Below are 15,448 nucleotides of genomic sequence, written 5' to 3'. Positions count from 1 at the left end.
TGGTTGTAATGTACTGCCTCTCACTATTATATTCCTTGGGAATATAATTGACCTCTCCTTATCACATGACTCAGGTGAAAAGACTCTCCTTATAACATGGGTGGAGGAAATGAAATAGAATACACTACACTCTTTATAAAACAGTCTCCAATAAAGTGTATAATAGTCTATCCCTATCTGAGAGCAAGTGCAATGCCTGCCACTCTGCATGATAAAAGCATTTTGTTCATTAGTATGAGGTGCGTGAACAGTGAGAAAAACATTACATAACACAGGTTAATAATGTAAACTGAACAGTTCAGAAGCCAAAGGCTTTGATTAGCTTTATCAACAGAATCTTACAATCATTTTGGGGTGTGTAGCAGAGAGTTTTATAACAAAAGTTTATATGGAAAAAGATGTATTGTACACTCAGTTAATGATTTAGACCTGACAATTATATTTTTAGCCCATTTATCACACACTTCAACCCCCAACCAATTTTAGATTTCAGACAGCAAGACCAGCTCCACTTCTCAGAAGTGTGGTCAAGTCTCCTGAATGAGATGAATATCAGACACATGCCACGTGAACCCATCAGAAAGGACAGGCTTCAGTCCAATACTTGTGTAACGCAGAAGTGAAGACAGGTACTGCTGAGCCTCCGTGGTAGAGTTGGGAGCCACTGTAATATACGTCATACTAGAAGACAGCTGGGAAGAGAAACCCATCTGGAGTTAACCAACATTCCACAGGAACCCTCGTTTTTAGTCACCCACTACCCAGCTAACAGCTGCAAAGGGAAGAGAGAAACAGGAGGATATATAAACATGAGCGTCTGAATTCCCAGGCTAGTACAGCTCCAGTGCAATATCATGACTCTTACTGTCCAGAAATCAGAAAAAAATTAAGGACTAACTTCCAAAAAAAAAACTTAAGATTTCTAAAACTTTTTTTTTAAAGTTGACAGTACTTTGAACTTGAAACACATGTTCTCCTGGTGCTTCGAGCGCCATAAAAACAAATACATTGAAGTGATTGAATCCTGCAATCCGTAGCTATACCACAACAAGGGACAATGTATATCAGTTAAAGATGTCCTGAGCAACAGTACCTTCCCTACAAAATAAAACAGGAGCGTGTTGGGATTTTAATGTTAATACATAGCATTAATTGGTTCCTTTATTTAAGAACGACGTGGGCCTCTTTGCCATCCTGGGATTTCAAATGGAGTCCCTCGACAAGATGATATTCTCTCCGAATGTAGGCATAGAAATAATCAGACACCAACAGGATCTGTGGAGGAATATTAGACATTATCAGTCATCACGTTAGACACACCAATGTGAAGTAAAGATGCTTCAAACTATCTTGCTAACAAACTAACATAGGTGATGTAGCATGCACGTACGGACTAGCTCAGGGTTCCTGCAATAGACTATTGCCATGATGTAAGTGATTCAGAACATGCCTTACTAACCAAGGCTTGTGACCATTTATCTGTTGACTATTAAAATAAATTAGATGTCCTGGGAATATAAGGTCAGCAGCATTGTATTATGTAATGTACAATATGCTAAAGTGCAGCTGTATCTAACAAGGTGTAATTGCTGTGCCTTCCTCAGATCAATTAGAGGTACAGGAATTCTCCCAAGTGTTCTGGCCAATATTTATCCCTCAACCAACACCACTAAAACAGATTATCTGACCATTATCGCGTTGCTGCTGACTGTGGGACCTTGCTATGTGCAAATTGGCTGCCACGTTTCCTAAATTACAAGTGACTACACTTCAAAAGTACAGCAGCACTTTAGAATGTCCTAAGATTGTGAAAGTTACTATAGAAATACAATTTCTTCACTAAAACAGAAGAACACATTCTGTATAACATGGTCCTAATAAGGTAGCTTATTAAGGTGACTTAGCCACCTAAACCATGGAAGCTCCATTAATATACTGACGTACCATTTTAGGCGCACTTGCAGGCCTCAAATGTTTCCACTTGAGGGATGGGGAGGGAGAGAAAGATTACTGAGCCACTGTTAAGCAGACTAAAATCATGACTATAGGGAGATACACAGACCCTTGGTTTAACGAGTAAGTCATTTCAAAAGGGGAAAATATTCTACTGAAACACCCCAAGTCAATGTCAAGTGCTGAAAGGCTACATGCAGGTAAGTGTTGAGGCCAAGATCAGATCAGCCATGAGAATGGCAGAGAAAGCTCGAGCAGCCGTAAGCCAACTCCTGTGGCTTTGCAGTCACCTCTTGTCCCATTTTACGCTTTAGAATTCCTGATTAAAGGCAAATGGAATTATATTGCGTGTATAAGCTCCCTTCCTTTGTCCTCATGAAATTCCATCTAGTGGCATCACTAATGGGGAATTGTATCTACAACTTAGCGTCCCCACTCATCCAGGCAGGACTCCTGCCTTAACATTAATCCATTTAACATTAACCCACATCGGTCGACACTGGCAGTTTAACTAGTACACAAACCTGTCCCACATTGAAAGCCAAGGTAATGGCATAGTAGAAGTTGGAATTCGCACTTCCAGCATAAATCCAAAGATGCCATAGAACGGGGAACAGCACCGCTGAAGAGATCAGCATACACGTCACCACAAAGATGTTCCGAAGGACTGGAAAATACAAATATAAATTCATTTTGGCACTTTAGTCTGGCACATTTTTGGTATCTTCCAAAATCATGCATTGGCGCAAGGGTACAGCAGGAAGACTTTAACCTAGCCACTACCAGTAGGAGAGGCAGTTCTCATTCAGACTTTTCCTCTGCAAACAGCTTGGGAAGCAGAAGAGAATATGCTGGCCTTTCATTAGATACCAGTTGAGTTCAAGAACTCCCTGGTGTGCAGCAAAGTTAGACTCAAACCAAAGAAGCTACATCACTCTAAGCAGAAGGGCTGCCCGCGCATCAACACGAACAGAATTTCTTATCCACAGCTGTTACATAAGTTTCTAAATTCACTTGAAAAAGCCCTTCAAAACACGCCTGCAGGGGATGCAGAGACGAAGTGGGCCCACATCAGAGACGCCATCTATGACTCAGCAATGACCACCTTTGGCAAACGTGAGAAGCAGAATGCAGACTGGTTTCAATCTCACTTTGAAGAGCTGGAACCTGTCATAGCCGCTAAGCGTACTGCACTGTTGAACTACAAGAAAGCCCCCAGCGGGTTAACATCCTTAGCACTTAAAGTAGCCAGAAGCGCTGCACAAAGAACAGCCAGGTGCTGTGCAAATGACTACTGGCAACACCTATGCAGTCGTATTCAGCTGGCCACCGACACCGGAAAAATCTGAGGAATGTATGATGGCATTGAGAGCTTTTGGGCCAACCATCAAGAAGATCATCCCCCTCAAGTCTAAATCAGGGAACACCATCGCTGACCAACGCAAGCAAATGGACCGCTGGGTGGAGCACTACCTAGAACTGTACTCCAGGGAAAATGTTGTCACTGATACCGCCCTCAATGCAGCCCAGTCTCTGCCAATCATGGATGAGCTGGACGAACAGCCAACAAAATCGGAACTCAGTGATGCCATTGATTCTCGAGCCAGTGGAAAAGTCCCTGGAAAGGACGGCATTACCCCTGAAATAATCAAGAGTGCCAAGCCTGCTATACTCAGCACTCTATGAACTGCTTTGCCTGTGCTGCGTTGAGGGAGCAGTACCGCAGGACATGCGCGATGCCAGTAGAATCACCCACTATAAGAACAAGGGTTGCCGTGCTGACTGCAACAACGACCGTGGAATCCCCCTGCGCAGCATAGTGGGGAAAGTCTTCGCTCGAGTCATTTTAAACAGACTCCAGAAGCTGGCTGAGCGTGTCTACCCTGAGGCACAGTGCGGCTTTTGAGCAGAGAGATCCACCATTGACATGCTGTTCTCCCTTCGCCAGCTACAGGAGAAATGCCGTGAACAACAGATGCCCCTCTATGTTGCTTTCATTGATCTCACCAAAGCCTTTGACCTTGTCAGCAGACGTGGTCTCTTCAGACTACTAGAAAAGATCGGATGTCCACCAAAGTTACTAAGTATCATCACCTCATTCCATGACAATATGAAAAGCACAATTCAGCATAGCAGTGCCTCATCAGACCCCTTTCCTATCCTGAGTGGCATGAAACAGGGCTGTGTTCTTGCACCTGCACTGTTTGGGATCGTCTTCTCACTGCCGCTCTCACATGCATTCAAGTCTTCAGAAGAAGGAATTTTCCTCCACACAAGATCAGATGGCAGGTTGTTCAACCTTGCCCGTCTAAGAGCGAAGACCAAAGTATGGAAAGTCCTCATCAGGGAACTCCTCTTTGCTGACGATGCTGCATTAACATCCCACACAGAATACATCGACAGGATTGCGGCTGCCTGCAACAAATTTGGCCTAACCATTAGCCTCAAGAAAATGAACATCATGGGACAGGACATCAGAAATGCTCCATCCATCAACATCGGCGACCACGCTTTGGAAGTGGTTCAAGAGTTCACCTACCTAGGCTCAACTATCACCAGTAACCTGTCTCTCGATGCAGAAATCAACAAGCGCATGGGAAAGGCGTCTGCTGCTATGTCCAGGCTGGCCAAGAGGGTGTGGGAAAATGGCGCACTGACACGGAACACAAAAGTCCGAGTGTTTCAAGCCTGTGTGCACAGTACCTTGTTCTACAGCAGCGACGCCTGGACAACGTATGTCAGCCAAGAGCGATGTCTCAACTCATTCCATCTTCGCTGCCTCCGGAGAATCCTTGGCATCAGGTGGCAGGACCGTATCTCCAATGCAGAAATCCTCAAGCAGGCCAACAGCCCCAGCATATACACCCTACTGAGCCAGCGGCACTTGAGATGGCTTGGCTATGTGAGCCGCATGGAAGATGGCAGGATCCCCAAGGATGCGTTGTACAGCGAGCTCGTCACTGGTATCAGACCCACCGGCCGTCCATCTCTCCGCTTTAAATACGTCTGCAAACACGACATGAAGTCCTGTGACATTGACCACAACTTGTGGGAGTCAGTTGCCAGTGATCACCAGAGCCAGTGGACAGCCATAAAGGCGGGGCTAAAGAGTGGCGAGTCGAAGAGACTTAGCAGTTGGCAGGAAAAAAGACAGAAGCGCAAGGAGAGAGCCAACTGTGTAACAGCCCTGACAACCAATTTTATCTGCAGCGCCTGTGGAAGAGTCTGTCACTCTGTAGCACAAACCTATTGGAGCACTGAGAGCAGAAGGAAATATTTATCAATCAGCAAAACTCCCTACTTTTCCCTGTTGTCTTGGTAGATAAGATTTTGTTGATGCAGAAGATCACAGGAGGGTCCCAGATTCAAGTAGTGATGAGTGCTCAAGTGGCTCAGTTCAGAAAGAGGTTTGACTCCTGATCTGTGATTTAACTGATCTCAGCCAGGGCAGCAGCATGGGTATTTTTGTTGTAGCCATTCTTGGGATGTGGATGTCGCTGGCAAGATTGGTATTTATTGCCCATCCATAGTTGGCCTGGTAAAATAGTGATGGGCCTACTGAGTGACTTGCAAGGCCACTTCAGAGGACAGTTAAGAGATAACCACGTTGTCATGGGATTAGAATCACAGACAGGCTAGACTGGGTAAGGACAGCAGTTTTCCTTCTTCATAAGAACATTAGCAAACCAGTTGTGTTTTAATGTCAATCACACATCATCACGGTCAACGTTCCCTCTAATTTCCCTTCACTGTGCACAATGCCTTTAAGATTGCCAAGTGGCTGCACATGCACACATCTTAAAGGGACCGCTTGTTTTGCATGGCCTCTTGCATGGCACATTCTCAATTGCTGTGGGGCTGCGCACCCATGTAGCTTAGAGGGAACATTGGTCACGGTCACTTTGTCTAATGCCAGCTCTTTTTAAAAACTTGTCTTGAAATTCTCACAATGACATGATAGGATTTAAACTCATGCTTTGTGGATTATTAATTCCAGGCCTCTGAATTACTCGTCTAGTAGCATAACCACTAAACCATACCCCCATTCAGTTAACAGTTGCTTGCCCTAGGATGAGGAATGGCAATAATTACCCATTGACATGAGTAACCTCTGTTGGAAGGTGCAAGTGTGTGGGTGGCAGGTGATGGAGAGGCTCAGACTCCACTGTGATGATTTCTAAGATCAAACAGCCCGTCACATTGGTGAGGTATTATGGGGCTGCTAGCACGGATGCAACTACTCCCCAGCAGAGGAAAAGAGGACAATAAAGAAAAATATAAAATAATATTGTTAGTGCCTTGTACATTCCATTAATGTTGTACTTACATCTGTAAAGGTGATTCCACATGGGTAGGAAGGCCATATATAGTGCTACATCCCCGACAGTAGGATAAGACTTAAAAATTGCAATGATTGCAATCTGAATGAACATGAAAAACATAGGATGATCTCTGCAAAAGGAATAAAGAGTAGCATATCAATGAGTAGCTTCTGTAGGTGTGAACTGGATGCAAGCCATTTGCATTTTTAATATTTAAAGCAAATGATTTTTAGAGTCTCTCTGTAACACACCCACATCACAATTCAGCTCAGTCAGAGGGCAAGCAACTAGCAACAAAACCTCTGCCAATGCTGTTCTGCATTCATCCATTCATACAGAAGACTAATGTCCTCCTATGCACTCTCAGCACTACTAGGAGTTGTGTGCTTGTGGACAGGGTTCCTCAGCCTCCTACTTGTCCTCATTTCCTGACTCTGGGTAAGTGCTTCCACTGGACAGTGAGCTTTACTCATCAATAGGAGAACTTGCAGGGGAGTGCAATGCAGCTTCACACGCATGGCACAATACAAGTGCACACAAATTTTCTATTTGCATTTGCTAAACTGCGCTTCACAAGATTAAGAGCAATTTTGTTCAAAGTAAACAGTTTACACATATTCTATACATAATATGAAATCAACAGGTAAAAAGACACAAGATTTGTACTCCTGAATTTTTATTAGGTTCTGTCAATCACTCAGCAGGCTTTGCTACAGAGAAGCTAAGTCACACAGACCAGGAAGGCCTTAGGTTCGTAACACTCTCGCCTGAGTTAGAACCCTGTGGGTTTAAGTCCCCCTACAGAGACCTGACCATAAAAATCTAGGCTGAAACTCCAGGACAGTACTGAGAGTGCGCTGCACTGTCAGAGGTGCCATCTTTTGGATGAGATGTTAAGCCAATGCCCTGTCTGCTCTCTGAGCTGGATGTATTTTGATGAAGGGCAGAGAGGTTACCCTGGTGTTCTAGCTAACATTTATCCCTCAATCAACATCATTAAAAACAGATGATCTAGTCTTTACCTCATTGCTGTTTGTGGGAGCTTGCAGTGTGCAAATTGGTTACTGCGTTTCTTACAACAGTGACTACACTTCAAAAAGAAAAGTACTCCATTGGCTGTAAGGCACTTTGTAATGTCCTAAGATCATGAAAGGTGGTATATAAAATGTTTTTTATTTGTTCGGGGGATGTGGGTGTCAGTGGCTAGGCCAGCATTTATTACCCATCCCTAATTGCCCTTGACGGTGCTGGTGAGCTGCCTTCTTAAACCACTGCAGTCCTTGGGGTGTAGGTAAACCAACACTGCTGTTAGGAAGGGAGTTCGAGGATTTTGACCCAGCAACAGTGAAGGAATGACGATAAAGTTCCAACTCAGGATGGTGAGAGACTTGGAGGGGAACTTGCAGGTTGTGGTGTTCCCATACATCTGCTGCCCTTCAAGATGGTAGAGTTCACGGGTTTGGAAATTGCTGTCGAAGGAACCTTGGTGAGTTTCTGCACTGTATCTTGTAGATGGTACACACTGCTGCCAATGTGCGTCAGTGGTGGAGAAAGTGAATGTTGAAGGTGGTGGATGGGGTAGTAATCGAGCGGGCTGCTTTGTCCTGGATGGTGTCGAGCTTCTTGAGTGTTGTTGGAACTGCACCCATCCAGGCAACTGGAGAGTATTCCATCACACTCCTGACTTGTGCCTTGCAGATGGTGGATAGGCTTTGGGGAGTCAGGAGGTGAGTTACTCGCTGCAGCATTCCCAGTCTCTGACCTGCTTTTGTAGCCACAGCATTTAAGTGGCTAGTCCAGTTCAGTTTCTGGTCAATGGTAACCCCCAGGATGTTGATAGTGGGGGATTCAACGATGATAATGCCATTGAACGTCCAGGGAAGATGGTTAGATTCTCTCTTGTTTGAGATGGTCATTGCCTGGCACTTGTGGGGCACAAATGTTACTTGCCAGTTATCAGCCCAAGCCTGGATATTGTCCAGGCCTTGCTGCATCTGGATATGGGCTGCTTCAGTATCTGAGGAGTCGCGAATGGTGCTGAACATTACGCAATCATCAGCGAACATCTCCACTTCTGACTATATGATTGAAGGAAGGTCATTGATGAAGCAGCTGAAGATGGTTGTCCTCGGACACTACCCTGAGAAACTCCTGCAGTGATGTCCTGGGACTGAGATGATTGGCTTCCAATAACCACAACCATCTTCCTTTGTGCTAGGCATGACTCCAAGCAACGGAGAGCTTTCCCCCAATTCCCATTGACTCCAGTTTTGCTCAGGCTCCTTGACGCCAGACTCGGTTAAATACTGCCTTGATGTCAAAAGCAGTCACTCTCACCTCACCTCTGGAGTTCAGCTCTTTTGTCCATGTTTGGAGCAAGGCTGTAATGAGGCCAGGAGCTGAGTGGCCCTGGTGGAACCCAAACTGAGATTCAGTGATCAGGTTATTGCTGAGTGAGTGCCACTTGATAGCACTGTCGACAACCCCTTCCATTACTTTGCTGATAGGACAGTAATTGGCTGGGTAGATGCCAGTGTTGTAGCTGTACTGGAACAACTTGGCTAAGGGTGTGGCTAGTACTGGAGCTCAAATCTTCAGTACTATTGCCGGAATGTTGTCAGGGCCCATAGCCTTTGCAGTATCCAGTGCCTTTAGCCATTTCTTGATATCATGTGGAGTGAATCGGATTGGCTGAAGACTGGCATCTGTGATGCTGGGGATCTCAGGAGCAGACAGAGATGGATCATCCACTCAGCACTTCTGGCTGAAGATGGATGCAAATGCTTCAGCCTTTTCTTTTGCACTGATGTGCTGGGCTCCCCCATCAATGAGGATGGGGATGTTAGTGGAGCCTCCTCCTCCTGTCAGTTGTTTAATTGTCCACCGCCATTCACGAAAGGGCATGTCTTTCTTTCTTACAAGGTTCAATCCCTGGTCTGTGGTGAATTAACTGATCTTAACTGAGGCTGGTGAGGTAGCATACAGTTCACCTCAGTAACATTAGGTACTGGTTGCCTGCATCTGATAGCCATGTAGCAACCGAATGGAAAGTGTGTGTCGAGCCACTGGGCAAGGAGAAGGCTGGGTTCAGCTGTGGTGCCCTCACAGCTGAATAGCTTGACAACAGTCATGGTCTTAGACTAACGTGAATAATGGCAACTTGGATGAGGCAACAGAAGGATGCTGACAACCAAGGAACAATACACTAGCAATATCTCTGGGAAGGGGAGAAAGCTTGTGAGAGAAAAAAAATTAAAGAGACATAAAAATAGAGAACACACTGTAAAAGCTGACTTAAAACTGTCATGACCAAGGCAGGAGTAATGCACTGTTAATTCAGTCCCACTACTCCACAGGTCACAGCATATTTGTAAAGTTTCCCACCTATCAGAAATTAGCCAAATTAAACACTCCATTTATCCCCCAGAATAAAGCACACCAAACCAGGTTTCTTTAAACAACAAAATTAACCATATATTAATAAACCAAGTTTTAAAGTATAATGAGATAAATTTATATGTATGAAAAGATTTTATAACTTCTTATTCTTCCTGGCCCTCATGTGCACACACACAATCAAAAACCACCGGTTAACTGGGGAAACCGGATATATTGATTTTACAACAGTTTATTAGGAATAATAAAATAACTGGGTTGTAACTTCTGGTAGGATTTCGGATTGTTAAGGTGTTCCAGAATCGAATAGTCAGATGCCACTTAAAGTCTCTCCAGGTGACACTGATCAACAGTTTGCGATGGGTGGGTGTTCAAGAAAATTCATCTGCAGCGAGCATCTTTCAGCTTAAGGTGTAGCTACAGTTTTACTTAAATTTTAAAGTAGCAGTCTAACAGTAGAAACTTTGAGATGTCAGGATCTTCCAAAAACAACAGAACTCACTCTTCAGGCAGGGATTCTTGAGAATGGAGGCAACAGCAACCTGCCACAACCAACACACAAGGCTTCCTTTCTCCAAAGCAGTGTTTCTTCACAAAGTGTAACAACTCCTCTGTCTTTGGGTCTTTTCTCTCTCTTCAGGCAGGTTAAAACCTCACCTTAAATGTAGCACTTTTTCCTGTGAAATGCAAAGCTTATTTTCAGAGAGAACAGGCCTCTTCCTCTGGTCTACAAACCCAGGACTCCAACAGCAACTGGCTTTTAGCGCTCATAGCTCCCTCTAGTCTATTTCACACTGCAGAACTGAAATTAAAGGCTAGCAACAGTGAAGTCACAAGACTGTCGCAAAATCTTCCTGTTGCTGAGATACGAGTTTACAGCCTGCACTTCAAATACCAAGTCAACATTCAGTCACTGATCACAAAAAGTCCTTTTTTTCAATATTAAAGGACTTCTTAGTATTTTTAAAAAACAATTATGACAAAACAAAAGTCTCACCTTAATTTCACTGACAATGGAAGAGTGTAGAAGAACACGTTGATCTGAAACACGCACACAAAAAACAGGCGAAAGTGCTCAAACATCTCAGCAAAGAAGTACCAAAAAAGACCGATGTTTGGCGTAAGATCTGGAACAGAAAGACTAAAAGCAAATAAAGGATTTAGCCAAAAAATAAGTGGGTGTATTTTTTCACAAAATTTACACCATGCAGTACACATTTAGGAGTCTTTCAAAATTGCTTAATGAGAATAGGTTATAAAGGAAGACCTCTAAGTCACTTTAGCATAATGCCATGTACGGGACCCATTAAGATTATTTCTTCTTACAATGTGTAGAGTTTCCTAATTTTCTAGGCCTTATGCACATCATCTCAATTTGCATGCAGCTGGGTTTTTAACATCAGTTTATCAATGAGTCTACAATCAGAAATTTAATTGAGTTTAAGATCATAATCTAGATGAACACTTTAGTGCAGTATTAAGGGAATGCTGTGTTGTCAAAGCTGCTACCTTTCAGACAAGATAAGGGCCGTTGCTTGTTCAAGTGGAATGTGCACGATCCCATGGCTCTATTCAAGGAGCAGGAGGGAGTTCTCTAGACCATTTCAGAGGGCAGCTAAGAGTAAACCACATTGTTGTAGGTCTGCAGTCACATATAAGCCAGACTGGGCAAGGATGGCAGATTTCCTTCCCTAAAGGCCAATAGTGAACCAGATGGGTTTTTAACAGCATTACAGTGGTTTCATCATTACCTTTACTAATACTAGCTTTTTATACCAGATTTACTTTTATTTAGAGATACAGCACTGAAACAGGCCCTTCAGCCCACCAAGTCTGTGCTGACCAACAACCACCCATTTATACTAACCCTACAGTAATCCCATATTCCCTACCACCTACCTACCATTTACATTGGCCAATTTACCTATCACCTGCAAGTCCTTTGGCTGTGGGAGGAAACCGGAGCACCCGGCGAAAACTCACACGGTCACAGGGAGAACTTGCAAACTCTGCACAGGCAGTACCCAGAATAGAACCTGGGTCCCTGGAGCTGTGAGGCTGCAGTGCTAACCACTGCACCACTGTGCCACCCTACGTAAATTTCCCAGTTGCCATCTGGAATTTGAATGCATGTCCCCAGATCATGAACCCAGGCTTCTGGATTACTAGTCCAATAACATAACCACTATGCCAATGTACCCCTTTGTTAAGCTGTAGCGAGCGAGTGATTATATATAATTTCCTTGCTCATCTCAACTGAGACTACAGCTTGACTGTGATGATCCCCTCGTTCAAGCTTACCTATGCAGAACAACCACATGGGTGAAGCTAACAGACAATAAAAGGGAGATTTTTTTTTTTGGAGTGGCGGGGTGCGGTGGGGAGCTTCGAAAAGTCCCACTTCATCCCAATTATCTTTGCAAAGGATAGCCAATAGTAGGGGTACGTGGAAACCTGGAAAGAGTTTTTGGTTCTTAAAAGTATTAGTGTAAAACAAAAATTTCATTCTGTTCGATTTCCCTTTCACTTTTAGACTGCAGCTGTCCCAACATGGCACCTCTCCTCTTGGAAAAAAGGTCCTAAACTTGGACAGCAAGTCATCATTTTAAAACTCAGATGACTGTTTTTAAGATGTTTCTGAATAAGTTTTATGAATAACAACTCACATGAAGCCATAGGTAGAGGGAATGAAACTCCACGAACTCAGCAAGAAAAACGACAAGCATAAGCTGACCGTCAGGCAACCCAAAAACATGAATGCATACTTGAACAAATACACCAAGAAAGCAGTGTTGTGCAGGCTCACCAATACATGGTGTTTCTGTGGCAAGATTAAAAAAAAGAAACATGAATATATATACTTTGACACATTTCAAATCATTCATTATTTGCTCTTTTTCTCACAACTGTTAATAAGAAAAATATGTTGCTGCTCAAGTTCACGGCCATTTACACAAAGCAGTTTCCTAGTACTGAGCATCTCCTTGACCCCTAAGCTCAGGTATAGCAGTTAGTTAGATATAAAGTTCCCTAAAGTCTGCCCCGAAACATGCCTTAACCTACCCTCAGAACAGTATCACCAACGGAATCAGCTAACAGTATACCAGTACGACAGTTACATGCCTTGCTCCAACCTCCACGACTATCAATTTAGCATGGAAGATGGGACCACACTATGTGGGGAACCCTAGATGTGATTTTCCCACTTACACTTTGAAAACTCAGTGGCCCGACACACTGGAGCACCAAGGCAGTGTCACTATGCTATCAACAGACATGTATTTTCAATGCAAAGCACTCATTCCTCTTTATTTCCACAGAGAACTGCATCTAAAAGGTCTCGATCTCTGCAGCAAAGACATTTATTTCAATGCACAGGAAGCTTCAGTGATGTTACCCACTGGAACATTTGCTTAAAGAAGTAAAAATAATGACACCATCATTGACTAGCATCAACTGTATTTAGTCTCCTATGGAATCTTTTATTTATCCACTAACACTCATTGCCTTCCCATATTGTACTTCAGCCATAAAGGCAAGATGGGTTGTGTTGTGAACTCCCACCTCCCCCAACTCCCACAGTGAACATTCCCTTTTCAGCCTACTCAGAAGTTTTAGTTCATCAGTCAGAACAAAGGACCAGCTTCATGGTCATTGTAAAAGCCAATTCACTTTATTCTGATCTTCAGTAAGTAGTTTTATGTGTTCTTACTTCCCAACTACAGCAAGATGTAGTGCCTTTATGGAAGATAAGACAGCCAATGTTTAGTTGTCTGGAAGAAGCAAAATTCAGGGAATACACCATATGGGGAATTAGCTCTTAGGCTGCGCTCAACACTCAACACACTCAAGCAGGTAAGCACAGTGAACAGATTCAGAGTTAACGGTTCAGGTAGATGACCTTTCTTCAGATCAGGTCACTGACCTGAAACATTAACTGTTTCTCTTGTCACAGATGCTGCAAGACCTGCTGAGCATTCCCAGCATTTTCTGTTTCAATTTCAGATTTACAGCATCTGCAGTATTTTGCTTTTGAACAGATTCAGGAGCTGGTTAGAACCGAAAAGAAAGCTCCCTTTGTTTACATCAACGAATACCCCAGAGTCCTCATATTACAGGGCTAATTTATGCTCCAGACACAAATTCCAGCCCACACAACTCGCCATCTTGCCTGAAATGCCAAAGTACAGCTCCTTAGGCCCCGGATACTGGCAGCTTCCCAAATTGGTCATTGTTTATGTAGGACCCTTGATGATTTCAGCACATCTCAGCAGGTTGTCTGACCATGGGAATGGATGGTGGGGGCGTGGGGGAAATGTTACGTCACAGCCTAGTTTGATGCTGGCCTCAGCCAATTCCCAGCAATACACCTTTCTAGCAGGAGTCACTGAATTACAGGAGTAATCTGGAATTTTGGCAGGTTTATCCTTGTCCAGAAACAGGGGCCAATTGCACCACATCCATCATTGCCTGGGCTGGCAATGTTCAATGGACTCTTTTCATTACATGCTCAATTTATGATAGCCATAAGAATAGTTAATTTGAAAATCAGGGGACATTAATTTTCCAAAATCTATAGGGTACACATCCAACGTTAAATGCCTTCTCCCCAAAGCAGTGACTCAGGATCTGGTATGGCTCCATGCACATCAACAGCTTTCTGGTACTCACACAAGTGGCAATTCTTCATGGTAGTGTGTTCCCTGACTGGCTGTTTGATCGATGGGTAGACAACAGTTAGGTCTAATCCTGTCCTTACTAACTCAGCACAGTTCAGACATTAAACTTGCGACTGTCCTGATCTACATGGTGCAGAACCACACTGGACAGTGCAATTATCCAATTTGCCATCAGGGGGAGGGGAAGGGTTGTTTATCATTCTTTAGTAAAGGATTTGTCAGAATTGAACTCCCCTCTTTAATAACAAAGCTGTAATTAAAAATAATCACCTGTGCAAGGTACAGTAACGCTGGGGCAAACAATGCGACAGGATACAAGGATTGGTATGCAGCCAAGGCCAAAAATATTGCACTAATAAAGGCACTTCCTGAAAACAGGCAAACAGAAACCATGTCAATTCAAATCAAGGAACATTAAACACACCAGACAATCCTTTATAAATCTTAAAAGAACAATGTATAACATGCAAAGAGAGAAGGCAAACTAGCATTTTGGGTGTAATCTTTCAAAGGATGCTAAGCATAAGGTTACACCTGAAACAACATCTACATAAGTTATTATGAAGCTGCAGCATTTTCCATTTCAGATTTCTATTTATCTTTTCATTGATAGTGTTTCAGAAATGGAACATTTTATATCAAAGTACAGTATTACATTATCTCCAAATATTTTTCTCATGCCAGTTTTTCTGCCTCCCCTCCTGAAAGTGCTTACTTCTTCCTAAGCTGCAGTCCCATGGTACTGGCTATCCTCCAGGAGCTCACCCAACTGGCTATCCCTCATTTGCAAGCCTGAACAGCACGTGATGACAAGTTGCAATAATATGCAGGACATCACATTTGAGCCCAATCCCACTTCACCTAGTGTCCATGCACAGACACATCCAACAGATGCACTTGAGTGGGAGCCCTGCTTGAGTTTTCCATCTTAAACGCTGGAGCTGTTGCACCAGTTGAGATGTGGTCACTCAGGAGGGACTAGGAATCTGCAGCAAATTAAAATACAGAGTCAAATGAGACTACTTCCTCGTCTCTTAACTTACTCTCACGATTAAAACAAAACACTAAGTGCTCGTCAATTTCCCACTGCTGCTGTTG

The 15,448-nt window shown here is 43.5% G+C and overlaps 1 protein-coding gene across 2 annotated transcripts in view; it reads right to left on the bottom strand.

Annotated features, from left to right (window-relative positions):
• Positions 1 to 280: 280 nt before the first annotated feature.
• pigu (phosphatidylinositol glycan anchor biosynthesis, class U) overlaps positions 281 to 15,448 on the bottom strand; it is a 35,610-nt gene continuing 20,442 nt past the window's right edge. Inside the window, exons 7-12 of one of the 2 annotated variants that reach the window (XM_068048846.1) lie at positions 14,621 to 14,718; positions 12,338 to 12,492; positions 10,669 to 10,812; positions 6,281 to 6,405; positions 2,478 to 2,620; positions 281 to 1,275 (exon numbers count right to left, since the gene is read on the bottom strand). In XM_068048846.1, coding sequence (XP_067904947.1) covers positions 1,162 to 1,275; positions 2,478 to 2,620; positions 6,281 to 6,405; positions 10,669 to 10,812; positions 12,338 to 12,492; positions 14,621 to 14,718 — 779 coding nt within the window. In that variant the 3' untranslated portion in view covers positions 281 to 1,161. The remainder of the gene's footprint in view (positions 1,276 to 2,477; positions 2,621 to 6,280; positions 6,406 to 10,668; positions 10,813 to 12,337; positions 12,493 to 14,620; positions 14,719 to 15,448) is intronic. The other variant, XM_068048847.1, reaches the window with a different exon arrangement.

Source organism: Heterodontus francisci, chromosome 16 (genome assembly GCF_036365525.1).
Source record: "Heterodontus francisci isolate sHetFra1 chromosome 16, sHetFra1.hap1, whole genome shotgun sequence".
Classification (NCBI taxonomy): Eukaryota; Metazoa; Chordata; class Chondrichthyes; order Heterodontiformes; family Heterodontidae; genus Heterodontus; species Heterodontus francisci.
The sequence above is the reverse complement of the archived record's forward strand: the minus strand, read 5'-3'. Positions and strand labels throughout refer to the sequence as shown.